The following is a 24,186-nucleotide window of genomic DNA, read 5'->3' on the forward strand; positions in this document are numbered from 1 at the left end:
ATATATTACCTGTATGCTTGCCCTAGTATATTTTAATGGAAAAATTTTCTTAATCCTACACACAGGCAAAATGGAAAATAGTGTTGTAAGTACATAAAGATTAAATATTAACATTTTAACCAAGGTCACTAGAACATTTCTGGCTTGTTCTCTACTGAAAGCAGAGCATTTTAAAAAAAAAGAAAAAAAAAAGTGTGTGTGTGTCTGTGTGTAGGAGGGATGGGGGTGGGACAGTTTCTTCCAGACTTCCTACTGAGGTACTTACAGTGCTGATCACAATCAACTCTGGCAAACACTACTTGATTTTCATTTGGATATTCTTCCTTAATGACATTAGAAGCTTCCTCAAAAATTGGGTGCAACATCTGGCTGAAACGACACCTATACACAGAGAAGAATACAAATTAAAACCGAAAGGCAGAAGCAATAAAATTTTATTTCAGTTATCATCCATTCACATTTAGTATATGTATAGTAAACAGCTTTTGACACAATCACATTGTTAATTTAGGGATCCTGGTGTCATTCATTGGAAGTGAAGACAAATTTGAATTCAAATACTACTTCAATTCAAAGACTGCACAAATCATTAAAAGATTTTGGTTTTTTCTACCTGAAGAAAATGGCCAATATTATGGAGCACAAAGCTAAAGATCTCTCACAGAGGCAATGAAACAAGTTGGAAATAAGCCCTCTAAGATTTATCTACTTGGGTCTGTAACTACTGAGACTCAGACATTTATAAAAGCAATTAGCTTTTATAAGTAATGAACATATTTTTAGACGACTACAAAATCTTTAAAATGGTAAGTTTATTGCAAATATTAGACCGACTGACCTGCCAAGTTCAATCAAATCTCATAGGCAAGTAAGCATGTTAAATAAATAAGTTGTATGAAAATGATATATAGAATATAGTGAACTGATTCCCCTCAAAATTCACCTCTGGTTAAAATGGGCTTTTGTATCTATAAACTATTAAATAGACTAAGCTCAGGAGCAAAATTTTTAAATTTCTAAAAGAGACTTCCTGTCCAGTTTCCTATGTCTGTTATTTTTGTTTTGTTTTCACTTTTTAAAAGGGGCACAAACCCCACAATATTCCAGAAACTTGATACTTCTAATTCTGGCTGCACCTTAATCAGGCCAACCACTTCACGAACATATTCTGCGGGTCATTAAAGGGAACTGATAGAATCAGAGGAGAATCAGAATCAGCACACAAGCAGCTGGGCTAGAATGGTCATTCTCACATGAAAAAGACCATTTTGTTAACAACAACAACAAAAAGTATAATTGCTACTGCTGCTTCCAGAGCCCTTTTCCACCAAGAAATTTACTTAAATGAGGCCTGCGAACTTTTTAATCCACATGTGACTAGGTCACACATATTAACTGTAAGTCAACAAAAATATAAAGCCTGTGAGAGATACACATTTCTTTATACTTCCTATTTTTGTATATAACTCTCCTAGCCCACACACCTGACTTCCTAAGGAGATGCCCCAGAATATACCAAGAAGACACAACCTGCATCTTCAATCTCTTGCTTTCAAGTAGTTCTTTCCTCTTTTAGCATTCTGAAATCTCTCTCATCTGGGACAGGTAGGGGGAGTCTGCGGACATCAGGGACCATGTCTTATTTGACTACATATTCTAAAAAGCATTTCAGTAGATGTCTGTTAAATGAATAAACTGATAGAATGGAGGAAGTGGAGAAGTTAGGACTGCAGATTTGTGGGTTCTAACAGTCTGCTACAGAAAGGGTTCTGGAGGGCTAGGGAGGCAAGGGGTAGGGATTGATTAACGGTTTCTTGTAGAAGTAGGATATGGCCTAGTAAATAATCAGTGGACAGGCTCCTGGCTTGAGGGCAAAGATAAAGACATATGTTAAGGGCTCCCTTCTGGATTGTCCAGGTTGCTGCCCAGTAAGCACTGAAGCTCAGGCTCACGTTTAAAACAGAGTCAGTTTTAATACCAAAAGGTGAAAGAGGAAGATGATAGAAAAATTCAGTTGCTATATTACTGTACCTTCATACAAATGGAAAGTTACATTTATAAAGGTAACATAATGAAAGCAAATTTATCTATTAAAAGTGCCTTAAGATTCACGTGAATCCAATCTGCAATCTGGTGCTTGAATCAACCCTTTCTAAATCAACCAAATGGGTGAAAGTCTTCGCAGGAACAATTTAGGGGCATTCACTAGGATAACCTAGTAGGGAAAAAAAATAAAAGCTTGGGAGTTTAACATAGCTGAGTTTAAATCCCAGTTCCACCACTTACTAGCTGTATGACCTTTCTTTTTCTTTGGGGGGGGGTTGTTGTTGTTTATATACATAAATTTTTTTTTATTGAGTTATAGTCAGTTTACAATGTTGTGTCAATTTCTGGTGTACTGTATGACCTTTCTGAACCTCAATTTCCTCAACTTAAAATGGAAAGAATAACACCTACCTACAGGGTAGTTCTGAGCATTAAAAACAAGGTATGTAAAGAGCCTGGCACATGAGAGCATTATTAAGTTCCTATCAGGGTTTATTGTCCTCTGAAGTATATTTTTAGGCAGCTCTGTTAGAGAATTTATCCTTAAGTCATGCCATATCCATAACTTCGAAAGGCAATTCAGAATCTAGCCTTTGAGGCTACACAGTGTAACTCTATGTCCTACGGTCAGCTACCTAAGTTTTATTCAGTTGAACAAAAGAGTATTAATTCATGAACAACTCCAGGTATTCTTTGGGTAATATGCTTCCTAAGTAGCTGCAGTTAGTCCACATTTCCAATTCACTTTTTACAAGGTCAGTGGCATGTTCTATTTCTTTCTTATAGCACAGAAAATCCTGCCACCGAGATAATAGCATCCTAGTGTTAACTCTGCCACAATTTAGTCAGGTGGCCTCAGGAAAATACCTTATTCCTCTGGATCTCAGTTTTATTTTTAAAGACTAGAAAATCTTCTACCAAATAACGTTATATCTGGACAATCCCAGCTTACCTTGGAAAATGCTCTTTTGTTATACGTTTTATAAGTTGTATTTTCTCTGTATATCTCTAATAGTTTACTGAAGTTCTTCAAATATAAATACTATACATCATTCACCCAGGAAATATTATGTACTTATCTGCCAAGCATTATGCCAAGTGTTTGGGGATTCATGTTGAAAAAAGATAGATACGGTAACTTTTCACAAAGCTAATCATATAGTAGGGAGCCACAAACTAAACCATAGCATACAAGTGTTATGACTGGGTAAGTATGGGGTGTTTTCAGAAGATATAAAAAGGGATCCTAACCTGACTTGGGAGCAGGGGTAGGGGTACTGATTAGGAAGGTGACCTGGAGAAACTAGCATCTAATCTAAGACTTGAAAGACGATTAAGACTTAACCAGGTAAATAAACAGGTGAGAGAAGAGAGATCCATTCAGAGAAAACACCGTGAGTAAAGGTCCCGTGATAAAAGAGTATGGAATATTACAGAAACTGAAAGACATTCAGTACCCCGGAACAGAATATGGGAGTGGAGAGAGCTAAGTTACAGAGCTGCAGAGGTAGGAAGGGACCAGGTCATCAGGGGCCTCTTAGGCCAAGGTAAGGGACTTTCTAAAGGTATTAGAAAACCATTTAAGGGTTTTAAGATGAGGTGTCAACTAATTCAATCTGCACTTTAGAAAAGACTACTCCAGCTTACTTTGCAGAGAATAGAATGGAGACACATAGGTCTAGAGGCACAGGAAATAAATTAGAGACTGTCATAGGAATCTGGGTAAATTGCAGGACTATGACCTGAAGTAGGGTAGTGGCAGCTAGTAGGTAGTAAGCCTCAAAGCGCCCCATTAGATACAGACCATCTAGGAAGAAGGATTATGTGAGTGTTTCTAACTTCTCTCCAGCTGATGCTCCCTTCGTTCTATCCCCGCGCCACATTCCTGAACATCTGCTACATAGTATGTCCTTGTTTTAGATGCTGGGAATACTAAGTAAGACATTATCTCTGCCCTCAAAACTGTTTGCTGGGCACAAAGATGAAAGACAAAACAATGTAGTAAGAAAAGAATGCAGTACACAGAGACTGCATGCACACACAAGACAGAATCCAAGTCACACAGGGAAAAGAGTAAAGGCTTCCTACAAGTAGTAGTAGATGGTACATATTAAAAAAATCAACACTATTTTTCCTTCTAAACTTGCCATACCACATCCTCACCTCTAAACACTGCCCTACTTCCTCAGTTAAGACAAATACAGAATCCCAGTATGTACTCTTGTGAGAGACAGAGAGAAATCTGAGTTTTTATGTTACCTGCTTTTAAGATGTGGGATAATGGAATCAGGTATATTTCTCTCTTAAAACAAATGCTCACCAAATTAGTCTACTTCATTTGTGAATGAACCTTAATTGATTTTGGGTGTGGAATATTGCCTCACAAAAGAAAGAGGCTTCCCCATTCACCCCTTTTCTAGCAAAGAAAAAACACCTTTAGCAAGTTAAAAAAAAAAAACCCTAATTGATGCACTCCCCCCTCATAAAAGTAAGATATTACTTACCAATCAGCATAAAAATTTACTAACGCAACATCAGCATTGTCTGAAATTAAAAAAACCAAACAACCTAAGTTATTTGTGTCTACAAAATTTTGACAAGACTAAAGATATGGTTTTCCATCATTAAAAGCCCACTAAATATACATAATAACAATGAAATTACTTCTCAGAAACCCATACATAGTCACAGATGGCGCTATACAATTTGTGGGAGTCCCTGTTCCATCTTAATATCTTCGCTGAGTGAATACAAAACAAAAGGACAGTCAACCCCAGATTAGGTAAGTAAGTTACAAAATAGCCTACTCTCTTAAAAAATTAAGTGGAATGATCCAGATTTTAATAATCCATTTTTGGACCTTCCATATTCATAAATAACTGAGAATTAGCTCTGCAAATAAAATCCAATTTCAGAGAATAGACCTGTATAACTAAGCTATTTCTAAAACTCAGATGTCCCATCTAGTTGCAACAAGTAACCTGTAACAGCATTGTGTAAGATGTACTTTTTCTGGTTCCTCCCCATTTAACAGTTACTCTCTGTTGCAAAAAATAACTTAGTATCATTTGCATATCCAGATGTGAAGACATGAAAAAAAAAATCTGTTCCTTTTGCCTAAACTTAACACAGAGAAACTTAAATAAACACCTCAGTACTCACACACACACACACACAAAACTCCCCCACACACAAAGATATTCCAGAATTTGAAAGATGAAAGGGGTGAGGATATGTAAGTTTCAATTCTCCTTTTCCTTTTTTACCTTCAAAGCACTTTTTATCCACTTGCTATTCACTCTAAAGCAGTGTGGTTCACAAAATGTGAGCCCTGGGACCAGAAGCGCCAGCATCACGCTGGAACTTGTAGAAATGTTCATTCTTAGGTGGGGTCCAGCAGTTTCTGATCAGAAACTAGGGGGCAGGCTTAGCAGTACAAGTATTCTTAAGTCCTCCAGGTGATGCTGATGCATGCTAAAGTTTATAGCGCCATTTCTCTAAGGAGATCCCATAATGTAGGAATAGACTTCTTAGCATTTAAAACCATTTCCAAGAACACAAAACAATATATGATGGTCAATGAATACTTCTTTTACCTCTTTATTGTATTTAGCTTTCCTCAAACTAGTGGGTGAAATAGAGTGCTTTAAAAAGAGAGAGAAATCATTTATCCACACTGTATTTTCTTAAATCTCCTAACCACAGCTTTACCTTCCCTCTATTACTTTTGAAAACAAGAAATGTTTTCACCCAAGTTAACTGTATTTACAATTAAATTGTCAGCAAACAAACAAAACACTTATTGAACTTAATTGGACCAATGACAATAAAAAAGATCAAAGTAGGTGATTTAGTTAAAAGCTAAAAAAGACAAAAAAGTGGTAGGCTGTGTCGTAAGGTCATTAACATTTAGTACTGCACAGTGGAAACTGTTGGCCTCTAGGCAACTAAATACTCTAAGAATTGTTAAGAGTGGTATGTATGACAAGGCAAAGAAGTAAAACAGGACTGAAAGTTTACTTGTAACACAGGAAAGCAGACTTACATATTTTAAGAAATTTTACTAAAAATTAGTTAATTCAGTAAACCATGAATGCTGGTTCCTCAATTATTCAAGACAATTGAGATTGTATTGTTTTTGTATCTAAACTAACTCTTTATAGAGAAGAAAATATACTTTAAAAATATCATGGTACTTACTTAAAATGTCATCTATATTCTCTGTATCAAGACTTGTTATTTCAGTTGTTACAGGAGTAAAAACCCAAGTTACCTAGAAATTTAAAAAATTTGAAATTAATAAATGTTTTCATAAGAGGCAAATAATACTGAAAGTCTAAAAAGAAAAAGAAAATTTATGAATTAAGTTGGTTCCACTATTTACAAAATCATCCATCAATTGGTTTTAATCTTTATTATATATTCTAACACTTCACAAGATCAAGGAAATAGAAGTACAACTTCTCAAGCCTAGAAATTGGACCAATGGATTTCCTATGCTTCTAACTACATAAAAAAGACTGTTTCCAAACAATTTTTAAAATTGAAAACGTATTCACTCTTTAAATTAATACTTTCAACATCTCTGGTGCCACAAGAAAAATTTTGCTAGATTATTGTCAGTTTTGAAAGAATATAAAACCAAAGCTAAATTTGCTGATTCTATCCCACCATGTCTCTAAGGCAAAATAATGAAAAGAATTTAAGAAACACCTTTCAAATTGTGAACCAAAAGCCCTTCTTGCCTGGTCTTCACCTTCTGGTGATACAATGTGTTATGTGAGAGGCTATTAAAAAGAGATTAAGAATGTTCTGTGTCCACTGTAATGTGTCAAAAACACAAAGTTCAAGTTTATCAAAGAAAATCTCAGCTTGTCATCTGCAAAACAAAGAAAAGGCATAATTGTAAACTAAACTAGCAACTGTTTACTTATTTTTAAAAGTCACATTTAGTATATTTTATTTTTAGGTTCCATCTTTAACATACTATGTGTTTTGATGCCTGGACAGTTTTTTGTTCAAACCAGTTTGTGTATGGAAATCCACTGCTCTTTAGTAAGTGACATCTAACATTAGGCCCTGATCCAGGTATTGAAGACCACTCTGCTTACCCATTTCATGGACACTTTGGCACTCACAATGGTTACAACTCAAAATTTTATAATTCACCAACAATTCAATTTCAGAACTGTATAAAGAGACATGCTGATGCAGACAGGTAAATAAGCCCAGCCTATTATTTGAAATATTTCTATAAATTCACTCTTTTCTTAGAAAAAGCCTGAGAATAATACCAGTCTTATTTCCAAGTTACCATAATACTGTAGCCAGTAGCTGACATTATTTCTGCTAGCAGCCAATAAATTATACTCTCCCAAAAGTAAGCTAGATAATTTGGAATCCCAGAATATTTTACTTATATAACTAATTTCATTATTTTCAACACCTCAAAAATTGACTGGAAAGATCAGACTTCCCTCACTAGTCATTGCTTAATATCCATATCTCAGTTAACAAATCCTTCCCACATCAGTGTGTGACCAGCTTTAGATAACTATGCAACCTGTTAAGAGATATACTGAAGCATATTAAAATGTTTAAAGGTTTATTTGAGAAGAAATCAATTGAATTACACAGCATTCAATCTAGCAGATAGAAAGGAGCTCCAAGAAGCTGTACAAAATGAAAGACTTTCATAGGCAAAGGGGAACAGGTACAAGGAAGTTATAGGAGGCAAAAAAAGTGGGTTGGTTATTGCAAAATTAATTTCCTTTAGAGGATGGCAGGGGTCTATTTGGCAGATGACCTAACAAGTGCTGATCAGGTGATTCCTCACTGACTGGTTTAGATTCCATTTCTGGAGACTTGAAACTGTAATTAAGTTAAACCTTGGTTAGGTGACTTGAGGCTTAGCATAAGCAACTCCATTTTGGGCCTGCTGTCTTGTTTTTAACAATTATATTGGTACAGCAAGATTTTAGAGCAGATTGTGTGCTAAAGAAAAATTCAAGGAGAGGACGCAAAAATATTATCATAAAGCAACAAAGCTGGTCATTATGAAAGTCAAGTCATTAAAATAAGGACAGTCATTTACAGTGTCTACTAGCTACTGAGGGCACAAATGCCTGAGACATGACATGCTCTATCTCAAGGAGCTCTCAAATGAGCGCCGGTGACAAGGAAGGGAGAACAATGTGGTAAGTACAGATATGATCCTGATCTTCAGCTGTATAATCCAAGGAACTCCATTTGTGAAGAGTTAGTTACTGCTTATCAAAATATGCTTACAGAGAAATATATTCTAAATTCAATTGCTTTTTACACACTAGGTAACGACTAAAATGAGGCAAGATCAATATGGTTGTATTAAACAGATAACTATCACATAAGAAACATCGTGCTAATAAACATGCAACTAGTAAGACAGATTCAGCTAACAGTTGGGTTTAAGAGGGCCCAAAGCAAGAAAGCTGTCTTGGACCCAGTATGTCTCCTTCCTGAAGCGTATAAAGAAGGCAATTCATCATTAATATTTCTATTAATACGCAGTATGAAGGGAAAGATAGGATGTTTATTTGAATTGTTAGTAAGCTCCATTAGTCTGACAAATTGTTTCTTTTCATGTCAGCCTTGGGCAGAAACAAGATTCTTCTGGGAAAACATCTTTATGTGTCAAATGCTATAGTGCTTAAGTGAAATAAAGATAAACAGCTCTAAACCAAGAAGGGAGGAGGGAAATCATTCATTTAATTTTTAAATTTAGACCTGAAGTAAACTTTTAATTTTTTTTAAAGAAACAAAATCCTACACAGAAATTCTGAATAGAAGATCTTAGTAGTCATGGAGAATTTAGTTTCTCATGATGAAATAGTTAGACAACATATAAATATAATATAAATACATAAATATAAATATATAAACATAAACTTATGGAATATCTTACAAATCAGTCATTCTCTTCAGTTCATTAGCTCATTTTCCTGTCAAGAAAACTGAGAAGAATCTCCAGTCATCTTCCATAATTCATTAGATACTTCTTCCATATGCATTTATTATACCAAATATTAAACATGTCAGTCTGAGATATGTTTAGTGATATGATCTTATATAAAAGGCACATCAGTGAAATGGTTAAGTACTGCACCTAAATTCACTTTTTTTAAAAAGTGAAAGGCTAGCTTTAAATAGGAGCTCTCCAGTCACAGATATAGAGAACAAACTAGTGGTTTTGGGGTGTAAGATAATCTCAAGGATGTATTGTACAACAGAGGGAGCATAGCCAATATTTTGTAACAGCTGTAAATGGAAAGTAACTTTTAAAAACTGTATAAAAACTTAAAAATTTAAATAAATGAGTAAGTAGGAGCTTCTTCAGCAAGTAAAAAATATTTTCTTCCAATAGACGTTTTTTAAACACTGAGATATCTTTGGGAACTAAAAAGCTTTCCTTTCCTTTAATTTCCCTGAATACTTTCATGACCACCTAACTGGCTAGTGATGCCAGTGCACTAGCTGTATTTCCACAGCATTTTTAAAGCTACCCAGCAGCCAGTTGTTTTTCCAAAATATGCCCCACAATTTTTTTGCTTCCTTCTCTTTGCATACATAGTTTCCTCTGCCTGGAGTGTCTTCTCCACTACTGCATAATCAATCCTTCAAGGATTGATTCCCTCTTCCATAATGTTCTGTCTGGTTTTCCTGGTAGAAAATGACTTTTTCTTTCCCCAAAACCCAACCTACTCAATGGGGATAGAAAAAAGAAAAATGTAGGTTAGGGAAATGAAAGTTACTGCAAAATTAAAATCCTCTCTGGATTAGATATTGGTTTGAAACAAGATACAACAAAAAGTTACATGATTAAAGAAAGTATTTTAAGTATTTTGAAAAGTATTTTGAAAAGATTTTTTATTATGCACTCTCTCAATGTTAGGTCAAACTTTTAATTGTTACAATATTAACATAAACATGCTATACTACTAGCATATACAAAATGCTCTGGCACTCACTGCTAAGCCCATGTTATTATTCTTTCCAAAAAAACATTAACTGAACAAGACACCAATGCAACAGGATCTTCCTTAGAAGTATGAACTAACATTAATAATAACACATACTGGAAGTAAATTATTAAAGCTTTTAGTGTAATTTTTAAAAATAAATAAATACATTTTCTTAGTACACTAAGACCCTTTAAAGTGGTTACCATTCAAATACACCCGTAATGGGGACTACTGTGACACTCTCTGAATCAACATCTCCCTTCAATACAACCTGTGCCCAGAGTCCAGACTAACCTTTTCGAATGCTGCTTTGCATATATAGATTCCTCTGTCCCCCGAAAAAACTACATGTGTTTTTCATTGTCTACAGTACAAAAGCCTAACTCCTTAGCCTGCATTTAGGACCACTCACCAACTAGCCCACACTCGCCTTCCTAAATCACATCCTACTGCTCCCCATCTATATTCTATCCTCCAAATAACATGAACTATAGTTAGAGTGACCACACAGTCTAGTTGACCATATACTCTCACTTGCTGGAGACAAATGCAGTATATATCTGTTTCCCTGGAATATTATCAATAGCACCACTCTCCTTCAAAAGGGTCTGGGTTTGGGCAATAAATTATATCATCATCCTATCTGCAGCAGACCCTTGGCAACTGAGAGGAACTGTAACAAGCTCTTCACAGAATTATTATTAATTATTAATAAGCATATAATGTCCTCCCATATAATATGCAGTAAAACAAAAAATGGAATGCGAGTGAATACAGCAGAATAAAGATGGGCCAAGATATGAATACTAAGCTAAATCAATCATTAGCCTCAGTCCTTGACTTGAAACATTAGGCTCCTCAGCAAAGGAATAAAATCAGTAACCCAGAAAAATTATTACATGACCCTTCAAGGGCCACTTACAAATGATTCAAATTCTGTAAGTTACAAATTCAAGAATGCAAGGGGTCTTCAGTACCTGCAATTCCTAAAATGTGTCATCTTATTCTCTTGCTTCCATACTTTACTCATGCAGTTTCCTCTGCTTGGAACAGTTAGGAAAGCCTATCTAGTTTTCAAGACCCAATTCAAATGCTGTCTTTCCAATGAAGCCTTTCCTGATGGTCCCAGACAAGAGTGATTAATTTCCCTCCTCTGAACCCCCAGTACACTCTCTTAGGGTGTTAACATATTATTTTTTTCACATGGATTACTTGTGTTATCTTACCTCCTGTAGGAGACTCTGAGTACCTTGAAAGTAGAGATTGTACCTTATTCAATTCTGTTCCCCACATATCACTTACTACAGTACCCTCCTTGTACTCAATGAGTTCTCAAATATGTACTAAGTGAATGAATGGGTAGATTATATTATTACATTAGGAATTCAGAGGGAAGGTATTGGAAGTGAGAAATAGGGAAGAAGGGTTCAAAGATGGGAATAGTCAACAAATATTTTTAACATATTTGAGGAAAATAAGGTTATCAAGTAGGAATGAAGTCTATTTTAAAATTTGGTTTTAATAATGTAATAGTGAAAAGCACAACACTAGGTGATGATTCATAGACTTGGATTTAGAGGGAATTTAAACTTAATTTAGATCTCCCGCCCCCTCAGTGCAGAAACCCCTCTATATCACAATCTAAGAGCTGTCACGAACCCCTAGCAATACCTTCTTTCAGTTACCTGAGCTGTTCCCGGGCATGGCTTCCAGACACTTCAGCACACAAAATATCCTCACTTAAAAATAGCTATGTTAAATTAGTGGATAAAAATCCAATATGTCTCATATTGTCCAATACTGAATGTTAATTCAGCCATGAAAATGAACGATTTGGGACTTTTAGGACCAGAAGCTAATAAAGTATCAGGCAGAAGAGGTTATCAGATATTATTTCTGTTAGCAACATTTATAGTCACAAAAGCATTTGCTAGGCTTTGTTTTAGGTGTTTCATTAGAATATTTTAGTAAATGAGTTTAGAAAACAAAGGTGCATTTGTTCGTTTTAAAGCTCATAATCTGGTTTCTCTTCAGATCATATAAATCTTCCGCCTTTTAAAGCTCAATACTTTAAAACCTTGCATTCAAATAGTGGTCCCTGGACCAGCAGCACTGGCCTCACCCCGGGGTGCTATTCTGCCCCTGAGAAAGGCAGAATAGCAGGCCCCACCCTAGAACTATTGAAACAGAATCTCCATTTTGATAAGATCCCTAAGTGACTCCTAAGCATATTAAAGTTTCAGAAGCACTGTCTTAGAGAACAAAACTTTTGACTCTACAAACAAGCATGTAAATTCATTTTAAACTTTGTACAATGTTTTTGGTCCTCAAATATGAACCCAAAAACAAGTAAGACTCATTTGTGAGAATTACATATGGACACACAAATTACTGTGATTTTAGAAAAATGTGGAATCTAAAATCTCATTAGAAATACATGCTGACGTTAATTTTTTAAAGTATACCATCTTCTGCTTGAATAGTTAGTTCTACATGAAAATTAATGGCATAAAACCAATTGAAGAAGCTTCAAGAGGATGTTCCCTTCCCTATGGCATTACTGTTGTCCACTGGCAGGACATCTGCTAGGCATTCTACAATAAAAGCTTAGTATATTTTTGCTAAATCTTTCATTTACCTGCCTTTCTGTTGGGAGATTCTTAAAGTGCTTTACAAACTGTCTCTCCTATAGCAAGAAATAAGTAACGTACCAGGCAACAGCTCCCTTCTGTTACTAACCCAGATTGACAAATCAGCCTCCCACCTGAAGTTCCAATGCCATGGGACCCAGGCTGCTGCTTCTCCCTGGGGCCACTTTTCTCACTGTGTTTTGCATTAAGCTGGCAGGCAACAGAAGCGGAGGGGTTTGCAAGGAGCTAAGAAATATGAAAGGTCCCCAGAGAAAAGAAGCTGAGGCTGACAGGCACTGTGCGAGCCTTGAAGCTGTGTGTCAATCAAGGCACATCTCACTGTTAGTATTCCCAGAAGCATTATAATGAACTAGAAGTTCAAAGAGAGGGGAAAAAAATAGGACTTCGAATAACACTAGGAAGCGACTTTAACTCTTAAACTGCTCAGTGATACAACTTTTTTATATCATCGTAACCTATTTTGGACAAGGCAGAACCGATCTGCTTTATAAAGAAACATTAAAACAATCACAACATTCTTCATTAAATAACTCAAAATACGATGGATGCATACATGTTTGGGGAAACAGATCCTAAGCAAAAACAAATAACTCAAATATAAATAATATAATCCCTACAAGCAAATTTTGTCAGAAAAACAACCATAGAAAAGGAAAAAATATTGTTGCAATTCATACTTTTTCCTGCATATTAGCTATTTGATCGTGCATGGATTTCCAATAAAAACTGACCTCGTCTGTGTTCTGTTCTTCATTGTATCCTAAAATGGGATGAACTAATTTACCTGGAATAGACAATGCACTTGGCTGACCTTCAGAGAAGAATGCTCTTATTAACAAAAAGCTCTTCAGAACTGGAAATGAGCTTCTTACTGTGTGGTAAGATTTTTCTCTTAAAACCATCCCATATTGCTTCTCTAAAACCTAGACTTCTAGCAATGGAAGTACTAAAAAGCATAGGAACTGGGAGAAAATTCAAAATGAGAGTTGCTATATTCTTTTTCTGTACACATCTTGGCCCCAGAGAGGAGGGTGTTTTGCGAAGAAGGTGCAGGGGGTGGCGGCAGCTTCTGGATATGTGAGACAATGTTCCATTCCTCACTGTCCCCCAATTAGTACCTAGCACTGGATTTTGTAAGTAAGGGTCCAGACAAATACCCATAAATGTGGAACCGGCTGGCACTCTCTGAAGCCGCTCTCAAGCTCATGTAAACCCGCACCCCTGGGCTCCTTGTGTGCCTGGAGCCATTGACACCTTAACCCCAACTCCCCACTGCAGGACACATGGCATACCTGCATTTCTGCAAGATATAAAACATCTTTTCTTGATACATGTTTACCCTAACAAAACTCATTGCCTCAGTAGACAGCCCGTCTCACAGTATCCTAGGCAGACAGGCCTCACATTCTGCCCTTACCAAAGCTGTAAAACCAACTGTTCAGAGAAGTCTGTGACAGATCTTACAACCAATCAGGTACCTGTGCACAAATTGATTATGCAGCCCCTACTCATTGTGTCCACAGCCCCCTCCCCCCAATAAAAGACCCTGCACACACACCCTTGGTGCTCACGCAGGCACCTCTCACCTGTGTGGCCCGCTGTTGCCTATAGCAGCATACCTATTAAACCTTCCTAAATTTTTCTCAGTCTCTGGTAATTCTTTACCAACCCACATTATCCACTCACCGTGTTATGCCCACAAAAAATATATACCAAGAGAAAATTATGACTGCCTTCCTTGTGTAACACTAATTCTTCCCCAAGAGGCATGATCAAAAAGAGTTAGTTTCCTTAAGAGAGTCTACATACATGTTGGTACATGCATTCTTTTGTTAGGTCACTCATTCATTCCACAAATCTTTAAGTGAGTCATCTATTACATCCTAGGCACCGTACTAGGCACTGGGGGAAGGGATGTGAATAACATTATATAGATATTTATATTACATCTTGGCAAGATCATCAAACAACAATTTCACTACTATATTAAAAAAGAGAGGGAGAGAAGATTCTCTAATTTAAGAGTCACCATACATTCCTGCAAAGTCATTATTTATTCTCAAAAGATAACTGCTGGACACCAAGCAATAAGAATTACACACTGTGTTATACTCCCTTTTTGCCTAGGCTTTCAAGAAGCCTTTAGTTAATCTTAATGTGGAACAACTGCATCAACAGTCACTGAACAATCTTAACATCACTAAAAGCAGGACAACCACATTTTAATGCCTTTTTGTAACTGACATACAGCACTGTATAAGTTTAAGGGGTACTGAATAATCACTGGATGTGTATACTCATGAAATGATTAACACTGTAAATTTAATAAACATCCATCATCTCATGTAGAAACAAAATTAAAGAAAAAAAATTTTTTCCCTGTGATAAGAACTCTTAGGATTTACTCTCTCAACAACTTTCATATGTAACATAACAGCACTGTTACTTACCTATTAATGCTTTTTGATAGGATGCAATAGGAAATAAACAGCACCACTTGTGAAGTAATCTTAACCCCCCCAAAACTGAATCTGCCCTCAATCTAATCTAGCCCAAGAAAAACTGTGTAGGAGACAATGAATACCGAGGAACATGTAAAATGAAACCATGAGAATGCTGGCGGTTCTGTCAAAATAAAGGAAATTTTATAGGAAAAATGACAGCCTATCTTCATTTGGGCTCCCACTGGAAGTGGATCCTGAGACAAGGCAAGAAAAGGCAAAACTATGGAGATAATTTAAAAAAAAATCAGTGGCCAGAGTTTAAAGGGGAGGGATGGATGAATCAGTAGAGCACAGGATTTTTAGGACAGTAAAACTACTTTGTGTGATACCAGAATAGTAGATACATGTCATTCATTATACATTTCTCCAAATGCAAAGAATGTACAATATCAAGAATGAACCCTAATGTAAACCATGGACTCTGGGTGATAATCATGTATCTATATAGGTTCATCAACTGTAACAAATACCACTCTGGTGGGGGATAATCAGGGAAACTATGCGTGTGTTGGGGCAGAGAGTATATAGGAAATCTCTATGACTTCTGCTCAATACTGTTGTGAAACTAAAATTGCTCTAAAAAAGGGTCTTTTTTAAAAAGTTATTCCTTATTTCACTATCAATGCAAATAAAGTTATTCTCGAGATGACATCATCCTGGATTTAGAGTGGGTCCTAAACCTAACTACTGCTGTCCTTATTAACAAGACAAGAGGACACACAGAAGAGAAGATGATGTAAAGATGGAGGTAGAGACTGGAGTGATGCATCTATAAGTCAGGGAACACCAGGAGCCACTGGAAGCCTGAGTGGAAGGGGATGGAAGCACTAGAGGAGGACGCATTTTCTGAAATCTTTGCTTGGGGACTAGAACTCAAATTACAACAGAGAAAGGATCACTTTTAAATAGAAAAAAACAATTAATTCATCATACAGCAGTAATTCTAGAGAACTTCCAACCCCAGAAAGACTTGAGAATACTCGGCCTGCCTCCTGACAAACTAGCAAGTAAAAAATTGACAAATCAATTCACAATCAAATTAAGACAATGAATTTTAAAAATACTGTATTTACCATGGGATGATATTTAAAAAGAGAGAAAAAAAGCAAATTTCAATTAGCTGAATTCATATTCTCTATATTGTTGTGGGATGAGGATAATTTTATTTTTCATAAGTGAAATGAACACAGTAGTTCCAATGAACATTTGTTTTTAGTAATTCAAAACAATGAAGTTTTCAGATAAAGAGTCTACGTAGGCTAGACAGTCTTCTAAATGGAACTCTCTCAGCAGTCAAAAATAATCAAATATGAAGGCCACAAAAATGTATTTCATAATTTCGAATTTTCTTTTCAACATAACGAGATGTAAAGAGAGCACTGAAAAACAGGTCCATAAACTATAAAGATTACTCAGCTATAAATTATTAGTATTATTATTTAACTTCTTATCATTACCTTAGTCAATTCTCATCAGCCTCTTGGTCCTCTATTTATTAAGTCAAAATAGTACTTATTTAGAATTACAAAGTCGAAGGGGCCCTAGTTGATCTGACTGAATAACAAGCCCCTCCACCACCACCTCATGCAGGACTCTCCTTGCAGCATCCCAGGCAGGAAGGCCAGCTAACTCCAGCTGAACTCTAGCTATGAGACAGAGCTTACAAGACGAAACAATCCACTTTACAGTGGAAAGCTGTACCCCACCAGGCTGAGCATCTGCTCACCTTTCCCTTCTACACAATCATCACAATTCTATCCTGTACAGCGCACCAGGAACACAGCTACTTACTCCTCCACCAGCTCACGGAAGTCCTCAGATGAGAATCTATGGGGATGGAAGCACTGAACCAGGTAGGGTCCACAGGGAACTCAATCAAAGGCACATCCTGTCCTTCGAGAGATTCATGATCATGCATGAAAAGTTAGCACACAAGACATAAGATGCAAGCACTTTAAGGCTCACAGAAAAATTTAGAGAGAGGCCGTCTTTCTCTGGGTTAGATGAACAGAGTAGTTTCTGTGGGTGAAGCAGGTGAGTGGCAAAGCCTGGCTGTGGAAGTTCACGTGGTGCAGCACTGGGAGGTGAAGCTGGAAGGTGAGTCTGGGAATGTTAAGGAAAAAACCGAAGGTGTTAGGACAGTACGTATAATACCCTTGGAAGCCAGAAAGAGGGATTAATACCTGCTGCAGCAGAAAATAAGAAGCCATGGGAGACTTCTCAGTAAGGGAGGGGCACCAATTAAGTCTTGAAATTACTGCGCTCTTCCCTTTACTGGGGAGAAGTAAGACTATGTAGCCAACAGAGTAAAATAGTAAGACAAGGGCCTAGGCTGGGGTGGGGAGGATTTGGGGGAACTTCCAAAAGGAAGACAAATGGGTCACGGTGACAAGCTTAAAGGGTAGCAAGATTCAATAAGCCAAAGCTATAAACCTAGGTGACTGAAGGAACTCTATTTTAGGGAAAGAATTTCTGTGCAGTCACTGATCTACTTCAGTTTTACTAGTTACAGGCCTTGCCCAGTCAACGAGAAAACAGTTGACAGATGAGGTGCCTTCTACCAGCTAACAGAAAGAGCTTGGAAATTGTGTCTGACTACTTCTCACACCAAGGACTAAAACACCAAGAAAGTAACTGAGCCCAAGGCACTAACCAAACACTAACAGACTCCCAACCAGCTCCAGTCTTTAGAGAGGCAATAGGTAAAGCTGTGAGTTAAAATGACTGGATGACAAGATGTGACGGGAAGGGAGAAAAGAAGCTCTTAGTACCTGAGAGAGTATGCACATTTACCTCCTAACTGCCCTTCTGCCACTTAAATGTAGGCCTTTTCCCTTTCCCCAACTGGGGGTGGGGGGTCGGAGGAGGGAAGGAGAGAGAGAAAGAGAAACAGGATGAACCACTGGACCATAAAAGAAGCAGGAGGAACACTATTTCAAGAAAAAATGGTGTAGTTAACAGTTTGAAACGTTATAAGGGTTATGGTGAAAGACTTAATCAAAAAACTGTCGAATTCACAATTAGGAGGCTACTGTGATCTAGGGAACACATCACAATCATCACTTTTAAAACATTAAATCATGTTGGTAGCTCCCAGTAAAGCAGACACCAGCTCCTCTATTTACAAACTTTCAATCTACAAACTAAAAATTTGTTTCACAGATGCAAATCAAACAAAATCACATAGACTCTGCCTGCCACCAACAGATGAAATTAGCCATCCCTTGTACGATGTGTCACTCTGGACTTATGAACTAGGGTATTAACAAACATCATTTCAGGACCTAAACAGAAAAAGAAATACTTCTTTACATTTTTAAATGATTTCCAGCAAAAAAAAAAAAAAAAGATACACTCACACACATTTGGCTTATTTGTATAGTGCTGACTTTCATTACCTAAAATAATTTACTGATATGAATTACCCCAGTCCTGACAATAGGATGATAAACTTTGATAGTAATACAAGTGTCCTGTATTTTTTTAGAAGAAAATGTGTCCAGAAGACACCCTTGTTTCTTCCTTAAACTAAAAACCATTTAAAGTACCTGAATAAAAGTGCATTTTAAGCCATTAAGAAAATGTCTTCTATCCCATCTTAAGAATATTCAGGGATATTTATTAACTTAGTATTTCAAAGTAATATCCCAAAATAAGTAGTATACCCTTGGAAAAATCATCTCATGTAGGAATATAGACAAATTCTCTGCTAATTTCCTCATATATCACAATCTATTTTGCATTAGAAATAATAACTAAAAATGATCCAGGGAAGTTAGTACTACTGTACATTAAGTATTCCCCAAATAAAGTAAGCTAAGAAAGACTTTCACTAAGGCGTCAAATACACCACCTGACATACAATTAACTCCTTCAGGGATATCTAGCCAGGTGGTTTCTCTTGCCTCATGGGTCAAATGAGAAAAAGAAGACTGAAAATCTGATTATTTTGCTACAGAACACTGGATACTTCTCAGAATTAAAAGCTATTCCTTGAGGGCTCATCTTATTATATACCTTAAACCACTCTTCTGTTCAAGACAATAACCAGTGTTTAACAAGGAGATCTTTAGAACTTAGTCTTGTGGACTAGAAAACACAGTTTATCCTCCTCTCTTCTGACCAAGCACCCATCTGGCCAATGGGAGGGGTTTGTAGATGAATTCATGAGATTACAAGAGGAAAAATCATACAATGAGCTTTTCTTGATATTATACATGCTTATGTGTAAATAACTTCATACCCCACTGAAAGCAATATTCAAGGGATAACTATGGTATATGTAAGTTAGGCTCATAGGAACAAATGAAACTGTATAACCAGCAAATTGAAGTCTTCCACACTTACACAAATAGGATTTTTATTTTTGCATCTTTTCAGTGACCAAAATCTGCTGTAATAATCTTCTCTTCCCTTACTAAATTCAACTAGAGAAAGATTATATATTTCTAAAGAATTATCATCATTTTCCAAATATCTAGTCAATTACAACAGTCAGGGATGTATTTTCTGAATGATTTTGAGTGTACAAAGTAACCAGAAATGATGCCTTTCTGTGTGGAGCAAATGATACCTTTCAAATACCAGAACATAAAGCATGTTTCCCACTTTCATTTATGCCACTTACAAGAATTTATTTGCTTTTGTATTAAAAGCAGAAATGCGTATCAAGTTAGATTTTTATTTCTCTCAATCATAGTACATTTGTCACTATTTTGATAAGACTATGTCATAACTTACCAAGGGAAAGAGACAAGTTGATAAGCACTTTAAGAAATCACTAATACTTAGAATCAGACTTTTAAAATAAAAAGCCTCATCCATTTAGTCATTTTAGAAGGTCAAAAAGGTAGTACAAGCACAGAAAGACGGTCAGCACAGGCGCTATCCTCCTCCAAGGCCCCTTCTCCATTTCATAATGACGACTCCATCCACTTGCCAACCCTTCCTTCTCTATTCATTACCTTCCAAAACAAAAATCTCTATGTGCCAGACAAGATGCAAAGAACTTTATGTACACTATATCTTAATCTTACAACCATGCAAAATAATTATCCTCACTTTCAGAATAGGAAATTTGAAGGTCAGAAAGATGAAGAAATTTGCGTAACATCACACAGCTACAAAGTCGTAGAGTCAAGAATGAACTAGGACTTTCCAGCTTCAAAGTGACTCTACTTCTAGTGCTGTCAGTTACCCTGGAAATTCAGACCTTACAACTATTTCCATAATGCATCAACTCTCCCTGAAAGGGATGTACTGCACTGCATACCTATGCTTCTGGGGAAAGAATCCAAGTAATAAACATGTTTCAAGCATACAAGAATATTTCAATGTCAAAACATGTATATTTACTATACAAACACATATCTCTTTTACATCATCATAGCAACTCCTGAAGCTGAAGTACAAATTATATTATCTCTATTTCATAAATGAGGAAAATGAAATTTTGCAGTGTATGACATATAGTAAATACAAATATTTGCTAAAATGATTAAGACAAATAGGCTAAATGATTTGTGCAAACCAGTGGCGGAACAGGGTTCAAATCCAAATCTCTCTTATTTCTAAGGCCAATGGTCTGTACCACAAAATACAACTGTTTCCATAAACTATTTTCCTCATTATATATTGAGTTTAAGTACAAAACAAAGTACAGTTATAAAACAGATCTGGGCAGATAATTTGTTTACTTAATGGTCACATTTTCAAGCTGTATTTCTTAGTATAACACTGACAGTGCAACTATCAGAGTCAGAAGACCACAGGGGCTGGAAGCTAGTCATACCTGCTCATTACTTCAGTGCACACAATTTTAATACCTCTGGATGGACAATTTGAAAGTTACCTAAAATTCAATCATTCGTTCACTCACTGATTCCTTCATCTAAACAACATCTGTTGAGCACCTATCACATGGCAGAAATCAGGAAAGTTTAAGTGCCTACAATGCAGCACAGACTCATTCACAGTCTCATTTTGTCTTCCCAAAAGTCTTCAGAAGAGACCTGTATACTCATTTGATATGTGAGAAAATGGAAGCTCAGAAAGGTTAAATTTACTTTCTAAAAAGTGAAGTGGTCAAGCTCAGTGCCTTTTCCAAGTTGCATCCGTGCAAGCGCATGCACACACATGGGCATCCTTTCCTTCTGCCCCCATGTAACCAGCAGTCTACCACTCTACACCAGGATCAAACAAGAGCAAGAGCCCAGCCCTACATTGCTCAACACATGTGCGCGCGCACGCGCGCGCACACACACACACACACACACACACACACAAAACCTGGAAGGATAGACATTAAAATGTTATCGGGGTAGGGGTATGTCGGGGTATGTACTATTTTTCTTCATTATGCTTTTCTGTACCATGAAAGTAAACTGCTTTCAGGAATCAAAAAATACATCAAGAAATCTTTTGTTTTAACATTTCAAGTTATTACAACTGCAGGTTGTGACCCAGCCTGTCACACATAGAGAATATTCTGAATTTAGCAAACTGGGGGCACATGGGGGCAAGCGGTCAAGGCTACACCCCACAGAGGCAACCGGGCCAAGGCTGAGGAGATCAATATCACCAGTAACTTAGTTAGGGAGTTCTACTTTTTTGGGTCAGATCCATAATTTAAAAATAAAATAAAATAAAGCACACAATACAAAACAAAAAATAAAATATCAGCGAACAATGCACACATAAGTACAGTTTTGCAAAATGTGTTTTAGCTACATGATATAATCTTCTTGTTATGCTGCACTTTCTTCATAGTGTCACCACCACACTGTCCTACTCGCTGCATCTTGAATATGCCAGGGAAGTCCCACTGGGGACTTCACACTGGCTAATGCCCCTGCCCAGAAGCCTCTTGCCCACAAGAAATCCAAATGACTAACTCCCTCACCTATTTCAAGGCTCACTTCTGGGTGATGCTCACAAACTCCAACTTCCCTGTGTATTCCTGATTCTCCTAACCTAGCTCTACTTTTTCTTTGTTTCTATACACTTAACAAAATTATTATTGAACACTTAACCTGTGTAAGGCATTATACTAGAAACTAAGGTCTAAGAATAAGAAAGTGTGATACCTTTTTACCACTTTGTGTTCCACTAAATTGTAGATGCATGCAAATAACAACACTTCTATGAGTCATACATAAAACTTGTATTATTCCTCAGAAGTTAATAGGCAAGATAACAAAGGTGAAAAGCAGCAAATCCAAGATTTGAGCCCAATCTCTTACTCCTAAACTATATATTCTCCTAAAAGTTTACTCTTTACTTGATATACTTTCAAGTTATTATTAAGAGAAAAATACTTCACATTACTTCTGGAAGATAAGACCCAGAATACAGGCACAATTAAATTATAAACTGAACAATTTCTTAAACAAATAAGTAGAACACGCTTTAAAATGCAGCACAATTTTTATAGTTCTAAAGCGAAATTAGGGTCTCTAAAACTGTTAATGCAAAGATTACATAACCAAGTATTTTGCAACTTTGTGGTACTTTTGTTAATTGTGAACAGATCACAAGACTTCCTATGAGTGTCAGTATCCATTCCTATAATAAAAATTGGTGTTAGAAAGCTTGAGGAATGAGTCAATTTGAGTAGCTGTTTCTGAAGAAAAAAAATTAGCTCTTCTTTATTCTTAGCTCTTTCAGAATGTGAAGGCATTTCAAAAACGTGAGCTTGCTACCAGCCAGCTGGGATGTTATTGCAATTGGGCTAGAACCATAGTAATAAAAATCAAAGGAATTGAGAAATGCCCAAATTTCTTCTCTCAGGATAACTCTAAATCACATTCACAATTGAAACTGTTCTTTACTCGGAGACAGACTTCAATGCTGTGTTTGTAATTTAACAGTTGGCATTTCCTCCTACATTTTACAAAACTTGAAATACAGCAAAACAGGTAAATAGCAAGCATGTAAATGAGAGTACCTTGTCCAAACAACCAAGAAATTTTAACTCTGTTTAATATGTCATTTTATAAACTTATTCATGATCTCTACTTCATCACTAAATCATACTTTGTCCACATTTTGGAGTTGGCTCAAATTTCTTAGAAAATGGCTTTATGTATAAAATATTAGTCTGTCATCATGAGATCATATCACTTTTGGCCATTTTAAAGTAGGCAGAAATAGATGCACATTAATTTACGTGTTTATCGATTTAGAAGATTAAGCTCCTAACAAGGGTATCCTTCTGATACCAAGAGCAAACAAAACAGGTAATTTTACTAACTAAAAATGTAGGTATGTTCTTAATAAAGTGTTCTCTAAAGTATCATTTCTAAAAATGAAGGGCTCACAGCTAACATCATACTTAATGATGAAAAGCTGAAAGCATTTCCTCTAAGATCAGGAACAAGACAAGGATGCCCACTTTTATTCAGCACAGTTTTGGAATTCCTAGCCATAGCAATCAGAGAAAAAAATAAAGGGAATCCAAATCAGAAAAAAAGTAAAACTGTCACTGTTCACAGATGACATGATACTATACATGGACAATCCTAAAGTGACCAGAAAACTATTAGAGCTCATCCATGAATACAGTAAATTTGCAGGATACAAAATTAATATACAGAAGAAATCAGTTGCGTTTCTCTACACTAACAATGAAATAGCAGAAAAGGAAATTAAGTACACAATCCCATCTACCATCACACCAAAAAGAATAAAATACCTAGGAATAAACCTACCCAAGGAGGCAAAGGACCTGTACTCCAAAAACTGTAAGACACTGATGAAAGAAATTGAAGACAACATAAACAGATGGAAAGACATACCCTGTTCTTGGATTGGAAGAATCAATATTGTTAAAATGGCCATACTAACCAAGGCAATAAAGAGATTGAATGCAATCTCTATCAAATTACCAATGACATTTTTCATAGAGCTGGAACAAAAAAATGTTAAAATTTTGTAGGGAAACACAAAAGACCTCAAATAGCCAAAATAGTCCTGAAAAAGGAGAAC

At 36.4% G+C, this 24,186-nt stretch overlaps 1 protein-coding gene across 1 annotated transcript in view; it reads right to left on the bottom strand.

Annotated features, from left to right (window-relative positions):
- ERP44 (endoplasmic reticulum protein 44) overlaps window positions 1-24,186 on the bottom strand; it is a 72,329-nt gene that overhangs the window by 37,791 nt on the left and 10,352 nt on the right. The window contains exons 2-4 of the mRNA XM_072959814.1: window positions 6,247-6,319; window positions 4,551-4,590; window positions 266-381 (exon numbers count right to left, since the gene is read on the bottom strand). Of these exons, the coding sequence (XP_072815915.1) occupies window positions 266-381; window positions 4,551-4,590; window positions 6,247-6,319 (229 nt within the window). The remainder of the gene's footprint in view (window positions 1-265; window positions 382-4,550; window positions 4,591-6,246; window positions 6,320-24,186) is intronic.

The sequence above is a fragment of the Vicugna pacos genome, chromosome 4 (genome assembly GCF_048564905.1).
Source record: "Vicugna pacos chromosome 4, VicPac4, whole genome shotgun sequence".
Lineage (NCBI taxonomy): Eukaryota > Metazoa > Chordata > Mammalia > Artiodactyla > Camelidae > Vicugna > Vicugna pacos.